Here is a 14,178-nt window from a genome sequence, read left to right on the forward strand (position 1 = left end):
TTCAGCGTTGCTAGCATACCGCATCGAGCGGCATTTGTGTCATTGCGTGCACGTCACAGTCGAAGTTCACTGAGTGATTGCTTCGGCACTCGTAAAACAATAATACGCAATTTACGTTCTCATTTATTCGCCGACAAGTGCAGGTCTACGAAGCATCCCATGAATCGGTAACGACATGCGATGCTTTTTTTTTTTTCGCCGTATTTTAGGCGCACGACGTCGCCCTAACGAGCGGCTGTTTCGATTTGCGCTAGCCTCTCAGTGTATAGCCGTCATATACTTAAAGGACCACCCTGCAGTTTCCGACTAAAGCGGTAGAAATATGGAACAAATTCTTGCCACGATTGCAGCGTAGGCTAGAGAGACGAACGAGGCATAGCGGTGTACTTAAGAAGCTTTAGCTCGGGGTCTCCTATTAAATACATGGGAAATGAGAAATTTTTTTTTTTTGTCGGCAACCACTGCGCCAAATTTGATGAGTTTTGTTGCATTTCAAAGAAAAAGTTAAAGTCTAGTGACGGTTGGTTGTGAACTCTTTATTTAGGTCGCCATTTTTGATTCACAGAAAGGGCAAATTTTCATAGAACGAAACCATCAAGTTTACGACTGTGTAACTCAGCAACGAAAAAAGATATCACAAATCTGTAAATTGCACCTAATATTGCATATAAAGCGGACAGAACTGCTATATTATACGTGGCTCTCAGAGCAATATTTTGTGAGTGCAACTTTTGCAAAACATTTTTATACAGTGACACAAATTCACGTAAGATAACAATTGACATATCAAATTTGTCAGCTTTGGATGCTCCAATGAGTGCCGTTTACAAGACTGCGATATCTGTTCTAGGTGCAGCGATACAAATGTGTAAACTTCGGCATTCCATTTTTTTTCAATCTCACCATTTTTTGAAAATTCCGTTAAAATGATTTAGGCACTAAATCGAAATTCCGCTTCCTACAATGAAATGGGACAAATTTCATTAAAATTGGCCCAGTGGTTATCTCAGAAAAAGGTTTCTCCGTTTTACACGCATTTGAACATCCGACATCGTAGTTGAGCCCGAGCTAAAGCTTCATCTTCAGAAGCGCAGCAGCGTATATTGGGGGATGTGGTCATTCTGGCTGGGCTTAGATGTAAATTAGCCGGAAATAGACGCAAATATAGCTATACAAATATAGCTATGCAAATGGAACTTTCTCGCAATATTAAGTCTCCGTAGATAGCTGGTTGCTGCAAACGGTGAAAATTCGTGCTTTGAGGCCTTATCGAAATGTCATTTTATAACAAGCCTTCTTTATAGCTTTGCGATGTTATGTGACTTGTGGTGCGTAACTCCAGGTTACTCGTGTGAAACGGAGTTCCGCATAAACCATTCATAAATGAAAACAATAACAAATAAACAAAAGCAGAATATAATATAGAAACGATGCACGCAAACGCAAGCATCCCCTGAGGCGTGCGGCCAATCTGCAGTATAATCATAATTACAGTATACTCGCCATATATTTTATTTAAGAAATTATATATTCTGCTGCTTGAAATGGCACTACGGAAAGCTGTGAAATTAATATTTAACAAGTATCCAAGTCGTGACTCGCCTAGTTCATTATTGCAATTACATAACATTCGTTTGTCGGAAACACGAAGAAAAGTTGGCTGTTTAGCATTCTCATAAAAAATTTTCTCGAGGAAAATGACATTAATGATCCATCTTGCGTCAAACGAGCCACGGCTAGGGAAACCCGTAGTAAACAAGGTCACTCGTTAGAACCCGTATTTGCGCGAGCCAATGCTTACAAATATAGTTATTTTCCCAGAATAGTGACATACTGGAATTTACTACCGCGGGAGATTTTAGTGTGTGGATATTTTGCTGCAAAAACGTGAGAATTACTTAATTTGTGATCAGTGTTCTAACGCACTGTGCTCTTGACGTTTTCAGTGACTAGTTAGTGTTTCTTTCGCCCCTTCTGCTCACACAAAATGTTGGTCCGCAGTATGTGCATGATTAGTGTGTGTCTCTCCCCCACCAATTGTGCTCCTCACAATTTTTTGTTCTTTCCCGTTCCTCCCAACGCGTGTTGTTACTGTTGCTGCTTTCAAAAGATCCGCCTATTGTTTAGTGACTCTGTTTTCTGTTTGAATACGTCAGGCCCGCGCATCCTAAAGGCACCAGTGACAAGTCCCTTGCAGATCTCGTAGCGAGTCAGAACTTGTAAATTGTGCCCTTTTCTCTCTCGCTTAACAGTATCATGGTTGTTCTTCTTTTTTCTGTTTTTGCATTATATCGTGTCTCTGTTTTTCAAAAGGAACATTCTTTTTTCTTCTTATTATCATATCATGCCTCCCGATCGCCTTTCTGTTTCTTCTTGTGATTCCTTATATTAAAATCATGTTGACACTTCCTGCCCCTCCCCCCCACTCCTTAAGTACCAAAAGGAAGAGAAAGAAGTGCACCGTAAACCATACTAGAAGGTCATATAATGCTGAACTATAAGATATACTGAGGTGGTAAACAGGCACCTTCGTGAAGCAGGCTTAGACTTTCGAAGGGTTTCTGTGACCAGGCAATAACCACAAACTCGGTGCCTTAAGTTATTATTATCAGAAGAGCTTTTTTTGCATGAATTATTAGCATTGCTTACTGGAAAGAGTTGCAATACCGAGACACATATCAATCACGTGCATTTCACACACCGTTCGTGAAAGACTCTGCCGAAGGGGTCACTGAACTCTGCAGGTTCTTTCCAGGGTCAAAAAAGCGCGTAAAGCAATTTAAAGCGAGGAGAACATACAGCAACATATTCATTCTCTAGGCACAGGCTACCATACCTCCAGAAATAATTTTAATTGGCTAACTCCATCTCTTTCAAAAGTAAAATAAACTTTGTCCGGTGCGCATATTTAAAATTTGGAGGACGCTTAAGCTTCGCATTTAAGAGTGGAACGCGATAGCATTCAAAGATCCCTGACTGCTTCTTACGCTTTCCGGCAACTGCAGCTTATGTAACCGCAATGTTTGCCGCGAAACGTTGGCGGTAAACGCTGTGCACGAAGGCGAGCTTTCTGGTAGAAACGCGGCCTCTTGCGCGAGCCGCGATGCGCATAGGCGAGCGCCTTCTGGAGGTGTTGCAGGGAACCGGCAACGGCATGGTATGAATCGCAGAAACACCGGAAACGGGGTTTGTGTTTGAGTTTCCGCGTAACAGAATTATGTTTTCCTGTATATTCAAATTACAATCCGACGCTATTATGTCTGTAGGTTGTGTGTAAGTCGTACTTTACGATATTTCTGACGCATCTTACTTCGAGAAATTCAATTAGTTCAGTAACTTCCTCGCGTTACACTGAGGGTCGGCATGGTTGGGCATGCGAGGTTCGGAATGATTTTTCGTGAAAAGACAGTCCACGCTGGACGCCAACGCCGGACGCCGTCACCGGATTTTCTGCGACACGGGCACCTTAACGCTATCGCGTTAAAACGCGTTCGTTTAGCGTCACCGACCTTGAAGGCACGTTCGACCGCGTGGCGTAGAGGCCTTGGCGAACGCTTGCTCGTTACGACCACGAAAACGTCTTTCTGCGAACCCATAACAAAGCTGAACACAGCTGATAAGCGCCTAGACCATGTTAACGAGACGTAGATTACCGAACTTGCAAGACTAGCTTCAAGCTGAGTTCGTCCACATTTCCTATGTGACTTAGTTATAGTCGTGCTTCATGCACAAGATTATTCGAAAGCACGTGCGAATTAATGCGGTAGCTGCAGAGTATGTTGCGTATGAGTATCGTTTCGTAACTGGCAGTAATTATAGAAGGGAATGGAGTAATACCGCGCGTACCAGTTCGTCCGTTGGTGTAACTATTCACAAATTTGTGTAAAACTGATATGACTGAGTTTTTCGTCTTTGTGCCATCGTGTACATTGCATAATGTAAAATCTTAACATGTGTAGGTGTAACATGTAGGTACTTTGCTCAAAGGCCCGGTGTAGTTTCTACTTACACGACATTCACCAATGAAAAAAACTAGCCTGGAAAATAAATTACAAAAGAAATACCGTATGGAAATCTAAAAAAAAAAAAGCTTGTCATCCACCCGACAAAAGCACAAACCTACAAATGCTAACGGAATTATCAGAAACAAAATACTCATAAAGCTTCCGTCTCCTTGCTGATTTCCGCCTTACTGATTTGCTGTAACTTTTCTTTTACGAACGTTCAAGCATGTACATTTATTACTTCTATTCCGTTGATGCGACCGCTGATAAGTACGAGATGCTGTATAATTACGCAATAAGCCTTATGCCCTTGACTAATTGACCAGCACATAATGATCAACGATTTCTACACGTCGGAGATGTCAGCTGTGTAACTGATGAACATCGATTACCTCTATTCCGTGCGGCCCCACGCAACTGTACTGTTTAGTTGCCTCGAATATGCTCTACTTTGCTTGCTAAGAATTTGTTCCTTGTTTTTTTTTCATGCTTTACTCATTTTGATGTGTTGCCATTAGCTTATTTATCCGCTTGTCTTAACATCCAACAGTGCATGCTGTTTGTAATTTTTCGATACGAGCGTCAAGTGTAGTCGAGTTGCTATTGATTTTCAAAAGCAGGTCTCAGTCAAGCGTTAGCGCCACCCACCCTTCGGCCACATCTTCATAGCTTGTTTCAGTGCAAATAAACCAGCAAGAAAAAAAAACTCAAGCAACAAAGGGTGAGAGAACGTGGTCTTTCTTCCAGAGCAGTTACGCTGGCTTGTACGTGGCGTATGTACGGTCGAGTTGCGGGAGAACAGGAATGCTGTGTGGGAAGTATACCCGGAGCTTTACCTCCGGTATTGCTCCCCGTGTGAAGGAAACAAACAAACAAACAAACAAGCAAACAAACGAACGGACAAACAAACAGACAAACAAGGAAGCGATCACAACAGTAGAGTTTCCAGAGTATAGTGACGAAGGCACCAGTCAGAGGAAGCAATAGCAACAACGGAAATGTGAGGCACCATGCTAACAAGAGTCACTGGATTGTCTTGGAGCATCATCGCACAATGCTAACCGCCATTTTGGCTCCAACTGTTGCCACCGGTCGCGGCCATTTGGTTCCAAACGTCGTGGTAAGGCGTTTTCAGTGTTGCCATTTGCCACCCTCGGCCGAAGTGGCGCATCACCGCCCGAGTGGTGTGAAGACTACTGCGCCAAGTTTGCCTAGCTTTCTACACTTGGCGTGGTCTCAAGTACGTGTACATCTTATTTCATGGTCATTTCAAAACTAATAGGCCAGCTTCAAGCATACTTAACGCATCAGGCGAACGCAGCCAATGCACTGCTTGCAGTAAATCAACGAGAAAGTACATTCGAATGGTCTTGCAGACCTTAGGCGACAAGAAAGAGACGGGTTTTTGTTGTTGTTTTTGTTTTTTCGCCGAAAAGTTTCACCCACATGGTGCGAGTGTAGTTCGACTTAGGCAAACTTTGACGTAATGACGGTAGATGGCGCTGCGGGCGCTTGTTGCACTGTAGTGAAACCCCCGTTTGTGTACGGACGTAACGCAATGCCGCCACTTGCCTAGCGACGGTGGTAAAGATACTCTGGCAACCATATCCAGTGACTCTACTCCATGCTTTGATAACAGGGAGTGAAGAGTGACAGGCGATAAGAGAGATAAGACACACATAGAGGAACAGTCACAAACAAACACACTGAGGATGCAATAGTATCCGTGCTCGGTCCTCGGTGAAGCACACGGCAAGCTTTCTCGCTGGCTGCCAGCAACGCTTGAAATCAAAGCGGTAAGAAAAACCATTTGCACTGTGCAATGAGTCGAAGAATGCCACCTAACTCAGTTTGTTAAATTGTGAAAAGGTGTCTCTTGATCACTTCATTGTTATGAATGTAGTTCCGCGAAACCCTTACAGTGGTTAATATTTCTTTGTGGTTACGACTGCTAATTCGAATGCCTTGGATTGCAGCTGCCGTGAGAAATGAAAAGTGCAGCAGCGCGCTTCGCAGAGGACCGAGCACGGATAGTACAGTGATAACCGTAGAGTGACGCTGTACGCCAGTCTTGTGTGCACAAGAGGCGCAACATACGGGAGAGTAAGAGGCTAAGGGAGCTGGCACAGTGCGAGAAAGATGCGAATGAGAAGCGCCAGTCGGTACCGTCTCATGGCATTACCATCTACATCGAAGATGCACAGACAATGTCTTGTGCAAGCAGGCGTCCGTTCCAAGTGCTCATGCAAAAAGGTTAGCCTTTGAGAGGACCAGAAACGTCCGCAGCACCGTGAAGACACATTTTCTCCTGTTACCAACCTTTCCGTAGCTGGAGAGCTTTAACCGAAAAATTAGGACTGTTGTCAGAAAATGTGGCTGCACAAGCTCAAAACTGCTCTGCAGTATAGGCCGTGGAATCGAAGTAACGTTGAAAATATGATTTTGCATAGTTGCGTAATTTATTATAAGAAATAGGCAGCATTTTCTCAATTTGTTGTTCAACCACTTTAGTTTACGATTTGCTAAGCTGAAATTAAATGAAGAATACTTCTGTGTTGTGTTTTGGCCATTTACGTATACATCTACGACACAGACGTCGAACAAAAATATGATCCGTTTCTTTTCTTTTTCGCATTGACTCAATCTCGATGCATTTGTTTCAATTTGCCCTTAATTGTCTGTATTTATCAAGAAAGTTGAAAGCTCAGAGTACCCTCAAGCTCTTCCTATGTGTCTTCAGTGCGGCGTAAACACATCTGGTCCTCTCAACAAGTCAGCGCCCTACTTCAGCCAAAGCTAGCAAGGAGTACTAGCTTTCTGTTCGGCGAAGCACGGGTCTAACCGATTCCGAAAGGTTTGCACGTTTTGCTTTGCTCCATTTTTTTTACATATTAGTTTGCATGCGTAGGAATGTCGTCATTTGGTAGCCAGTCTTATCATTCAAAAGCCGTTAGCATCTCTCTGGCCACCAATCTATGGTGTGTTCACATGGTCGTCCGTATTGAAGACAGTCTACTTTGACTCTTAAGAAGTCAGCTTAGAGCCCAAGCAATGTAAGTTGCGAAGACGTTTCTGCAACTTGATGCTACCTCGCATCGACAAGAAAAAGCAAGGAAAGCGCATATTATCACTGCATATTAACGCTTGTCGAACGTTAACCGTAGGTTACATTAGCCGCATAAGAAAACCTGACTACGTTTTCTTGTGCGCAGGCTGCTTTTCTGTCGAGTTTCCAAGCATTCTGTGCAATGGCCATCTTGTTAGGACACTATGCGCAACCACCATCTTTTTTAGACAGCAAAGTAATTCCATCGTTTTTTGTTTTTTTTTACTTCGACTGTGTCTTCGCGAAGCTATCCATTTTGCCAGCTTCGTCAGAACTCGAACTAGACTTAAGATGACCGCCGTTCGCTTAGCTATTTAACCGTCCTCATCGAGCAAAAGAACGCAGCTCTGTCCGTCCTCCGCTGCGTCCTGCCTTTCGGAAGCGGTTGGACTACCAGCGAAGAAAGAAAGCACAAGTTACAAAGCACATGTTACAAAGCACATGTTACAAAGCACATGTTACAAAGCACATGTTAGGATTTGCCTAGCGAAACATGCTGAGTGCTCCGTTTAGGCCGAAGCCGTAGTGTGTAGCGACGAGTCTCAAGCTTCGGCTGGCGCTGCTTAACCGCACTGCGTCGGCACCGTAAGCACAACTGCGAAGCTGAGACTCGCGCACATCTACAGCTGACGTCGGCTTCGGCCGGACTAAGCGGGCAGTCAAATGAGCGGCTAGACGCGCAGCTCACTCCCCTGTAGCCACCGGTGGATCACTGAACGGGCTCAAGTCATGCAGGCGCACGTTTCTCAATCTTCGAGGCCGCTCAGTGAAATTATCCATTTGAGCAGGCAAGGACAATGATGGTAATGCTGCAAGGGGGGCTAGTTGGTGGGAAATCGTGGCTAGACACGCTACTTCACAGTAAAACAAAGGACAGGTTAACGACAATGTGACCTAGGCAAATATCTTGTTAAGCTTCGAAGTGGCGCGTCTAGCCGTGAAAGACAAAGAGCCCCGGAAAAAGTTTTTCTTTTCTTTTTTTACCTGAAAGTGTTCACAGCTGACTAAGAATGCAAACGAATATAGTGAGTCACTGCACGCACTCTACGTATCGCGTGTAAGCCTAGAGCTAAGAGTTAACAGGCGCCAATGTTGTGTTGCTGTCGATACCACTCCTTCGTGGTGGCAATACGTTCGCTTGCGTCACGGCTATTTCCTGCTAGCTCCCAGCCGCCGACAGTAAGCAGACACTTGACACTTTATCTCTGTGCCTACAAAGCTCTACAAGACGCCTTTGAAACCTTAAGAACAGCTTATGGAAATGTTACACATAACAATCAACTTACAAGGGACGTGCACACAATAAAGTCTTAAATGAATTCTGTAAACCACGTGAGTGGCATTACGAAATTCGTGTCTCGTGAATTATGCACAATCTTACGAGTAACAAATAAAGCGAAAGCAACAAATAAAGGGAAAATATTAACATGAGACGAATTGCCTACTGGCGTACTGCACTCCAGCAATTGCATGCAGCGCGACAAGCGCCAATTTCAAGCAAATTTTCAGCAGGAAACGCTCGTTTGCTAGTTTTTTTTTATCAACGGAGCCCGGAACATCAGCTACGCTAGCAAATTCGGAACAGAGAACCAACGCGTGCGCGCCCTCGTGCTTCGCCCGAACGCGGCGTTCAGTGACCCACCAAGTGCGACTTCGCCACAAGCGCTCGGGGAGGAACGGGGAAGCGACAAGAGCGGCGTTAGAGGCGGCCACGAGACTCACATGCGGCATGAGGTGATCCGTGCTGCCCACACGCGTCACCTTGTTGCGATTGAGGAGCTTCTTGAGCATCTTCTCCAAAGGTTCGTTGAACTTCATGAAGGTCACGTAGGAGGCGTAGCAGCAGAGCAGCACCAGGGCCTCCCACCAGTAGATGATGCTGTCCCGGAAGAAGTGCATCAGGATGATGAGGATCACCGAGTAGAAGCTCACGTCGCGAAACAGGGGCCACCAGGTGAGCTGAAGGACCGACTTGGAGAAGATGGCGCACATGGAGATGACGAAGAGGATGTTGAACACGGCCGACCCCACGATGGTGCCGATGCCCACGTCGTCGAACGAGATGAACACCCCGATCACGCTGGTGAAGAGCTCGGGCGCCGAGCCGCCCGCGGCCATGAACGTGGCACCGGCCACGTCCTCGGAGATGTCCAGCTTCACGGTGATCACGTCCAGCGCCGGTATGAAGAACTCGTCGCACACGATGGCCAGCGCCACGAACATGTACACCATGCCCATCACGTGCAGGATGACGGCGCCCCGCCGAAGCTGCTCATCGGTGAACAGGTCATGGGGGAACTGGGCGCTCTTCTTGGCGGTGGTGCCGTTGCCGTCGCTCTCGTTGCCGACGGCGCTGTTCAGCAGGGACCGAGAGCTCCACGACAGCCGGCCCAGCGGCTCCAACTGCGACGGCATCAACGGAGGTGCGAGAGAGAGTTCAGAGCTTGCGGCGTTCCGTTAACTTGTTTTCACCGCCTGTTGGTAACTGTATTTAGGCAAAGTGGCCAGGTTCTCGCCGAAAAACTCAATTTTTAGCGAGTATAGTCATGAATTAGTGATGATCATGATGATGAAGGTGATGATTACTTGCTTGGAATACGGTATTTGTTATGTTTTCACTGTTTCTAAAAGTCGTCCTTATTATCTTTTAAAGTCTATTACTTCAAGCTGTCTCGTGCGGTGGCGAGCCAGCGGTTGGAACGTAAAAAAGGAAGACGACCCTCAGTTTTTATAAACGGTATCAAAGCAGCGAGAAATGAAGGTGCATATATCACCCTTGGAATAAAATTCTTGTGATGCTTTGTACTTAGCCAAAGTGCCTTGGGGAATTTTGTCAGGGCAATTTACTGCCTATGTACATCAACAAAAAGTCACAAAGATTCGCTAAAACTTTCAACTGGCAAATCTGCCGTTTGGGTGACTAGAAGTTCCCTAAATTTATCGAGTTTTTCGCTTAGTTATCAACGCTGCCTGACTTTTCACTCAGCTGGTTGTGCTCACGACTGGGCTCCCTTGATCATTGCGCCTTCGACTATAGAGAGAGAGAGAGAGAGAGAGCACTCTTTAATGAAAGGCAGAGAAAGGCCTTCGACTATCACCTGAACTAGCTCAATTCAATGCCACTTTATCGTCTAGCTTGTGGCTAAGCGCCCATTTTACAATTGCCTACTGCTTTCTCATCGGCACAGTCCTATCAGTGACTCGTACAACATTTACGACTGCGATAAGGCCACAGCACATATTCTCGTCTATGGACCTTGTTTTAGTGGTCAGAGACAGACTTTGCTTACTGAATTAAGCCGAAAGGACGATAGAGTATTCACATAGAGAAAGAGAGAGGGGGAAAAGTCTTAAGGAAAAGCCAGGGAGTTCAACCAGGCTGAGCCCGGTAGGCTACCCTGCACTGGGGAAAGGGGAAATGGGATTGAAGATATTTTGTGACCATGGACTAGACAGTCATCCGCACAGAAATCCACCAGAGCCCTGCTGGACTTTGCAAAGGGGACTGGGTTTTGCGACCTCCTTTGAATGCACAGAAAACTATGTCCTGTGCGCGTGAGCATCACTTATCAATTTTTTTTTATTTCCTTTTTCGTTTTCTTCCTGTATGCTCATCCAGCAGTGTAAAGTAGCAGACCAGCTGCAACCTCATTAACTTCCCTACCTTTGACTCTCTCTATCTCTCTCTCTGACTGTGCGCATCAGTTTTCATGTTAGTAAATTTTCGAAGGCTTACGCTACGCTTGTGACTAATTGGAGCCCCGCAACGGCACTGCAATGCTCGTTATTGTTTTTTTTGTATCATCCTTTTCTTTCTTCACATGGAAATCAAATGTGACAAAAGCGGGTGACAGAGGAGGAGGAGAAAGAGAAAAGTAGAAGGCAGGGAGGTTAACCAGAATAACGCCCGGTTGGCTACCCTACACCGGAGGAATGGGAAAGGGGAAAACAAAGATCACAGGGAGAGAGAGGAGGGAAGAAAAGAAGAAAATTGCGGCGAGTTCGCTGAAGCGTGTGGTCTTACAGAAATTGCATTAATAAGATGCCGACATTACCAGTGTCATAATACCAATCAATCGAATAAAAGCCTGAGTGGTTAATTGAAGCCTTACGAATGACATGGAATGGCCTGGAAACTGCTTAACCATATAGCGTCTACGGAGTGGATCGATGTTTCCACTGCCGCTCTGGCAATAACGAAAAACTTGACCGTTGTGTAGGCAGGGTAGCGCCCTGTCGTCTCTCTCACACTGGGGGAAGGGGACAGGTGGTTAGCGACATGGGGCGAACAAAGCGAGGCACCCAGACCCTGTTGTCAGGACGTCATCTCAGACGAAAAATATACGGTAGCGCTTCTAGGCTTCTTTGAGTGTTTTGTGACTCTACGTGTATATCGTCCCTGTATGATACAATGTATTGTTAATTATATTCAATTTTGTTAACAATCCATAGTGCAGGTTTTTCAATCAAGCCACGCAAACTGGTACACCATGTCAGCGTCGCTAAAGAAAAGGGAGGGGGAGGGACACCTTATACAGGTGGTATTCATTTATTTAGGCTATACATATTGCTGCGGTGAGCTGTATTTCTTCTTAAACGCGTTCAGCAAGGAAAGTGAACTTGCGGTCCATCGCAAGATAACACGTGCTCAGTAAGATATGTAAAGATACCATATTTTTGCCGTATGCTCTTTAAGTGGCAACAGTATACTCCTTCTGAACAAATCCTTGCACCACATGTGCACTACATATCATATTGACTGGAAATAAAGACGGAGACAGTGGTAGAGAGCACAAAAACGACACGGGCGGTAACTTTCAGCTGGTTTATTCACGGCAACCCGTGGGCATATCTAGACAAATAGAACATGCGCAGAACACAGCAAACAAAAGTTACCGCCCGTGTCGTTTATGTGTTCTCTATCGCTGTCCCCGTCTTTATTTGCGATCAAGATGATATGCAGTAAACGCCAGCTAGGCTAAACTGAAGTTCTTCTGAAGCACATCTACACGCATCATCATAGACCGTTTTCTTAAAGCTCCCCTTATGACTTCGCATGTACCCCTCCAGTTCGCGCTCTTAGCAATTGTAATCAGGTCTGCCCCAATGTGCGCGGTAATCCTAATCAATTCCTATTGCTTCGCCCACTGTCTGCGAATTCTGCGGGCACGTCTGTAGCATGTCTCGCCTGCCCTTTTGCGAATGAAATAGATTTCTCTAGGTCCATCTCAGTGGCAACGTTCGGCTACTCGCTATGATTCCCTAGGGGCCCACTGATTAACTCGGTTCCGTAATGGCTGCGCCATAATCGCAGGGGACCCGTATTCGAAAGCGGCTAACGCAGAATTTGTCTTCCGCCGGGGTGCACGTCGAATAGGACGAATGGTGTGGTTTCCCATTCTTCCTTTAATCATTTTTCTTTTCCTTTCCTTCCCTCTCAAATGTCTGGTATAATTCTTCTGTCTTTTGGCCTAACCATTGCACCTGGTTCTTTTCCCTCCATATTATATCAACCGTAACCCTCGTCTCTCTCTCTCTCTCTCTCTCTCTCTCTCTCTCTCTCTCTCTCTCTCTCTCTCTCTCTCATTTCGCTAATTCATTCCCGCATTGTCTTTGTTTTCTTTGAATTAAAGAAAACGAGCCGTTGGCGCTCATTACGTGATGCCTCTTGACCGTAAAATATTGCGAGTTGCAGTTAATGCGCCTAATACACGAAATTGTGGTGCAATGAAAAGTGAACAAAAACAAAGGAAGCTTCAGTCAGAAACCAACGTTTCGACAAAGAGGACTGATGTCTTCTATAAGGTTACTTGTCTTCGCCCTGACGAAGACGGATCCTCTTGTTGAAAGAGAGAGAAGTGGTTCTTGTGGGGAAAGGAGGAAAGGCTAACACTATCTTTTGCAACCCTTGGGGGAGCAGGCTCAAAACGTTGGCTTCAGCATGCGAAACTTCCCTTTCTCTTCCCCTCTTCACCATTTCCAACCTCCATTGAAAATTTCAACGTGGTATGTAACATCAATATGAATCAGGCGGAAATGCCACCACTGGAGAACAAACAAGTCAGCGGATAAAATATGCCCCAGAATTACGTACTCAAATTCGTGCGCAGGATACCAAGTTACACTAGTCAAACTTGTGCGGTTACAGCATTCTGATGGTGACAATGAGGTTGCAGGCTCGATTCCCAGCCACGGCGGTTGTATTTCTACAGGCGTGGAATGCTAGAACCGTTCGTGTACAAAGCTTCGAGGGTATGTTGAAGAAACCCACGTGGTTAAAAAGTTTCCGGTGCCCCACGCTACGTCGTCTCTGATATCTATTGTGTTATCCTGATATCTGCTAATATCTCTTCTGAGACACACAGACGATCGTTCGTGACTCCCTTAGCTAGCATTGATCACAGACCCTTGTCAAAACAAACCGTTTTTTAATGCCAACCTCATAGGCCATCACAACAGCAGAGTGTGACGAAGACATTGCTGCTGTTATGGACAAGAAACCTGTACAGGTCTTTTTATTCTTACTTGGCGTCAATTTCGATCCGGTGCTGTGGTCTTGTGCGGTGATCGTGAATTGCTATGATCGTGCGCTTGTGCTCTGTGTGTATCTGCATTATATTCCTATCGTTTTACCTCCCCCGTTCCTCATTGTTAGGCAACAAACCGGATTTGCTTTTCAGTTTACACTCCCTGTATCCGTCGCTGGCGCAAAATAAAAGCTATTCTTGCACTATTAGAGTGCTGGCCTGGGTGACCACTAATAGCCCTCCTGTGTCTGGACCTCCCTCGTGCACGCTGTGTCAACTCTTTCTCTCTTTTCTCCTCTTTCTGCTCCCTCGCTTCCCGACACACGGTTTAGTGTAACAAACCTGCACGCTCGTCCGCTTGACCTCCCTGCCTTCCCTCTCGTCGCTTTCTCTCTCTCTTCGTACGTCTATCCGGCGTTATTTTGCGCCGTTAAACCTCATTATTCGTTGAGTCCTGAGGGACTGATTAACACTCACGCCTTCGCCGTGCCGGGTCACGTCGGTCCCGCAGCCGGGCCAGGAAGGCGCCTGCAGGTAACTG

The 14,178-nt window shown here is 45.7% G+C and overlaps 1 protein-coding gene across 4 annotated transcripts in view; it reads right to left on the minus strand.

Moving 5' to 3' along the window:
* Nckx30C (solute carrier family 24 member Nckx30C) overlaps positions 1-14,178 on the minus strand; it is a 268,006-nt gene that overhangs the window by 130,870 nt on the left and 122,958 nt on the right. For 2 of the 4 annotated variants that reach the window (XM_065432890.1, XM_070531731.1), the window contains exons 2-3: positions 14,115-14,178; positions 8,872-9,513 (exon numbers count right to left, since the gene is read on the minus strand). The exon at positions 14,115-14,178 is cut by the window's right edge and continues 277 nt beyond it. In XM_065432890.1, coding sequence (XP_065288962.1) covers positions 8,872-9,513; positions 14,115-14,178 — 706 coding nt within the window. Of the gene's footprint in view, positions 1-8,832; positions 9,514-14,114 lie in introns of all 4 variants that reach the window. The other 2 variants (XM_065432745.1, XM_065432820.1) reach the window with 1 other exon arrangement.

This window comes from Dermacentor albipictus, chromosome 1, assembly GCF_038994185.2.
Source record: "Dermacentor albipictus isolate Rhodes 1998 colony chromosome 1, USDA_Dalb.pri_finalv2, whole genome shotgun sequence".
NCBI lineage: Eukaryota > Metazoa > Arthropoda > Arachnida > Ixodida > Ixodidae > Dermacentor > Dermacentor albipictus.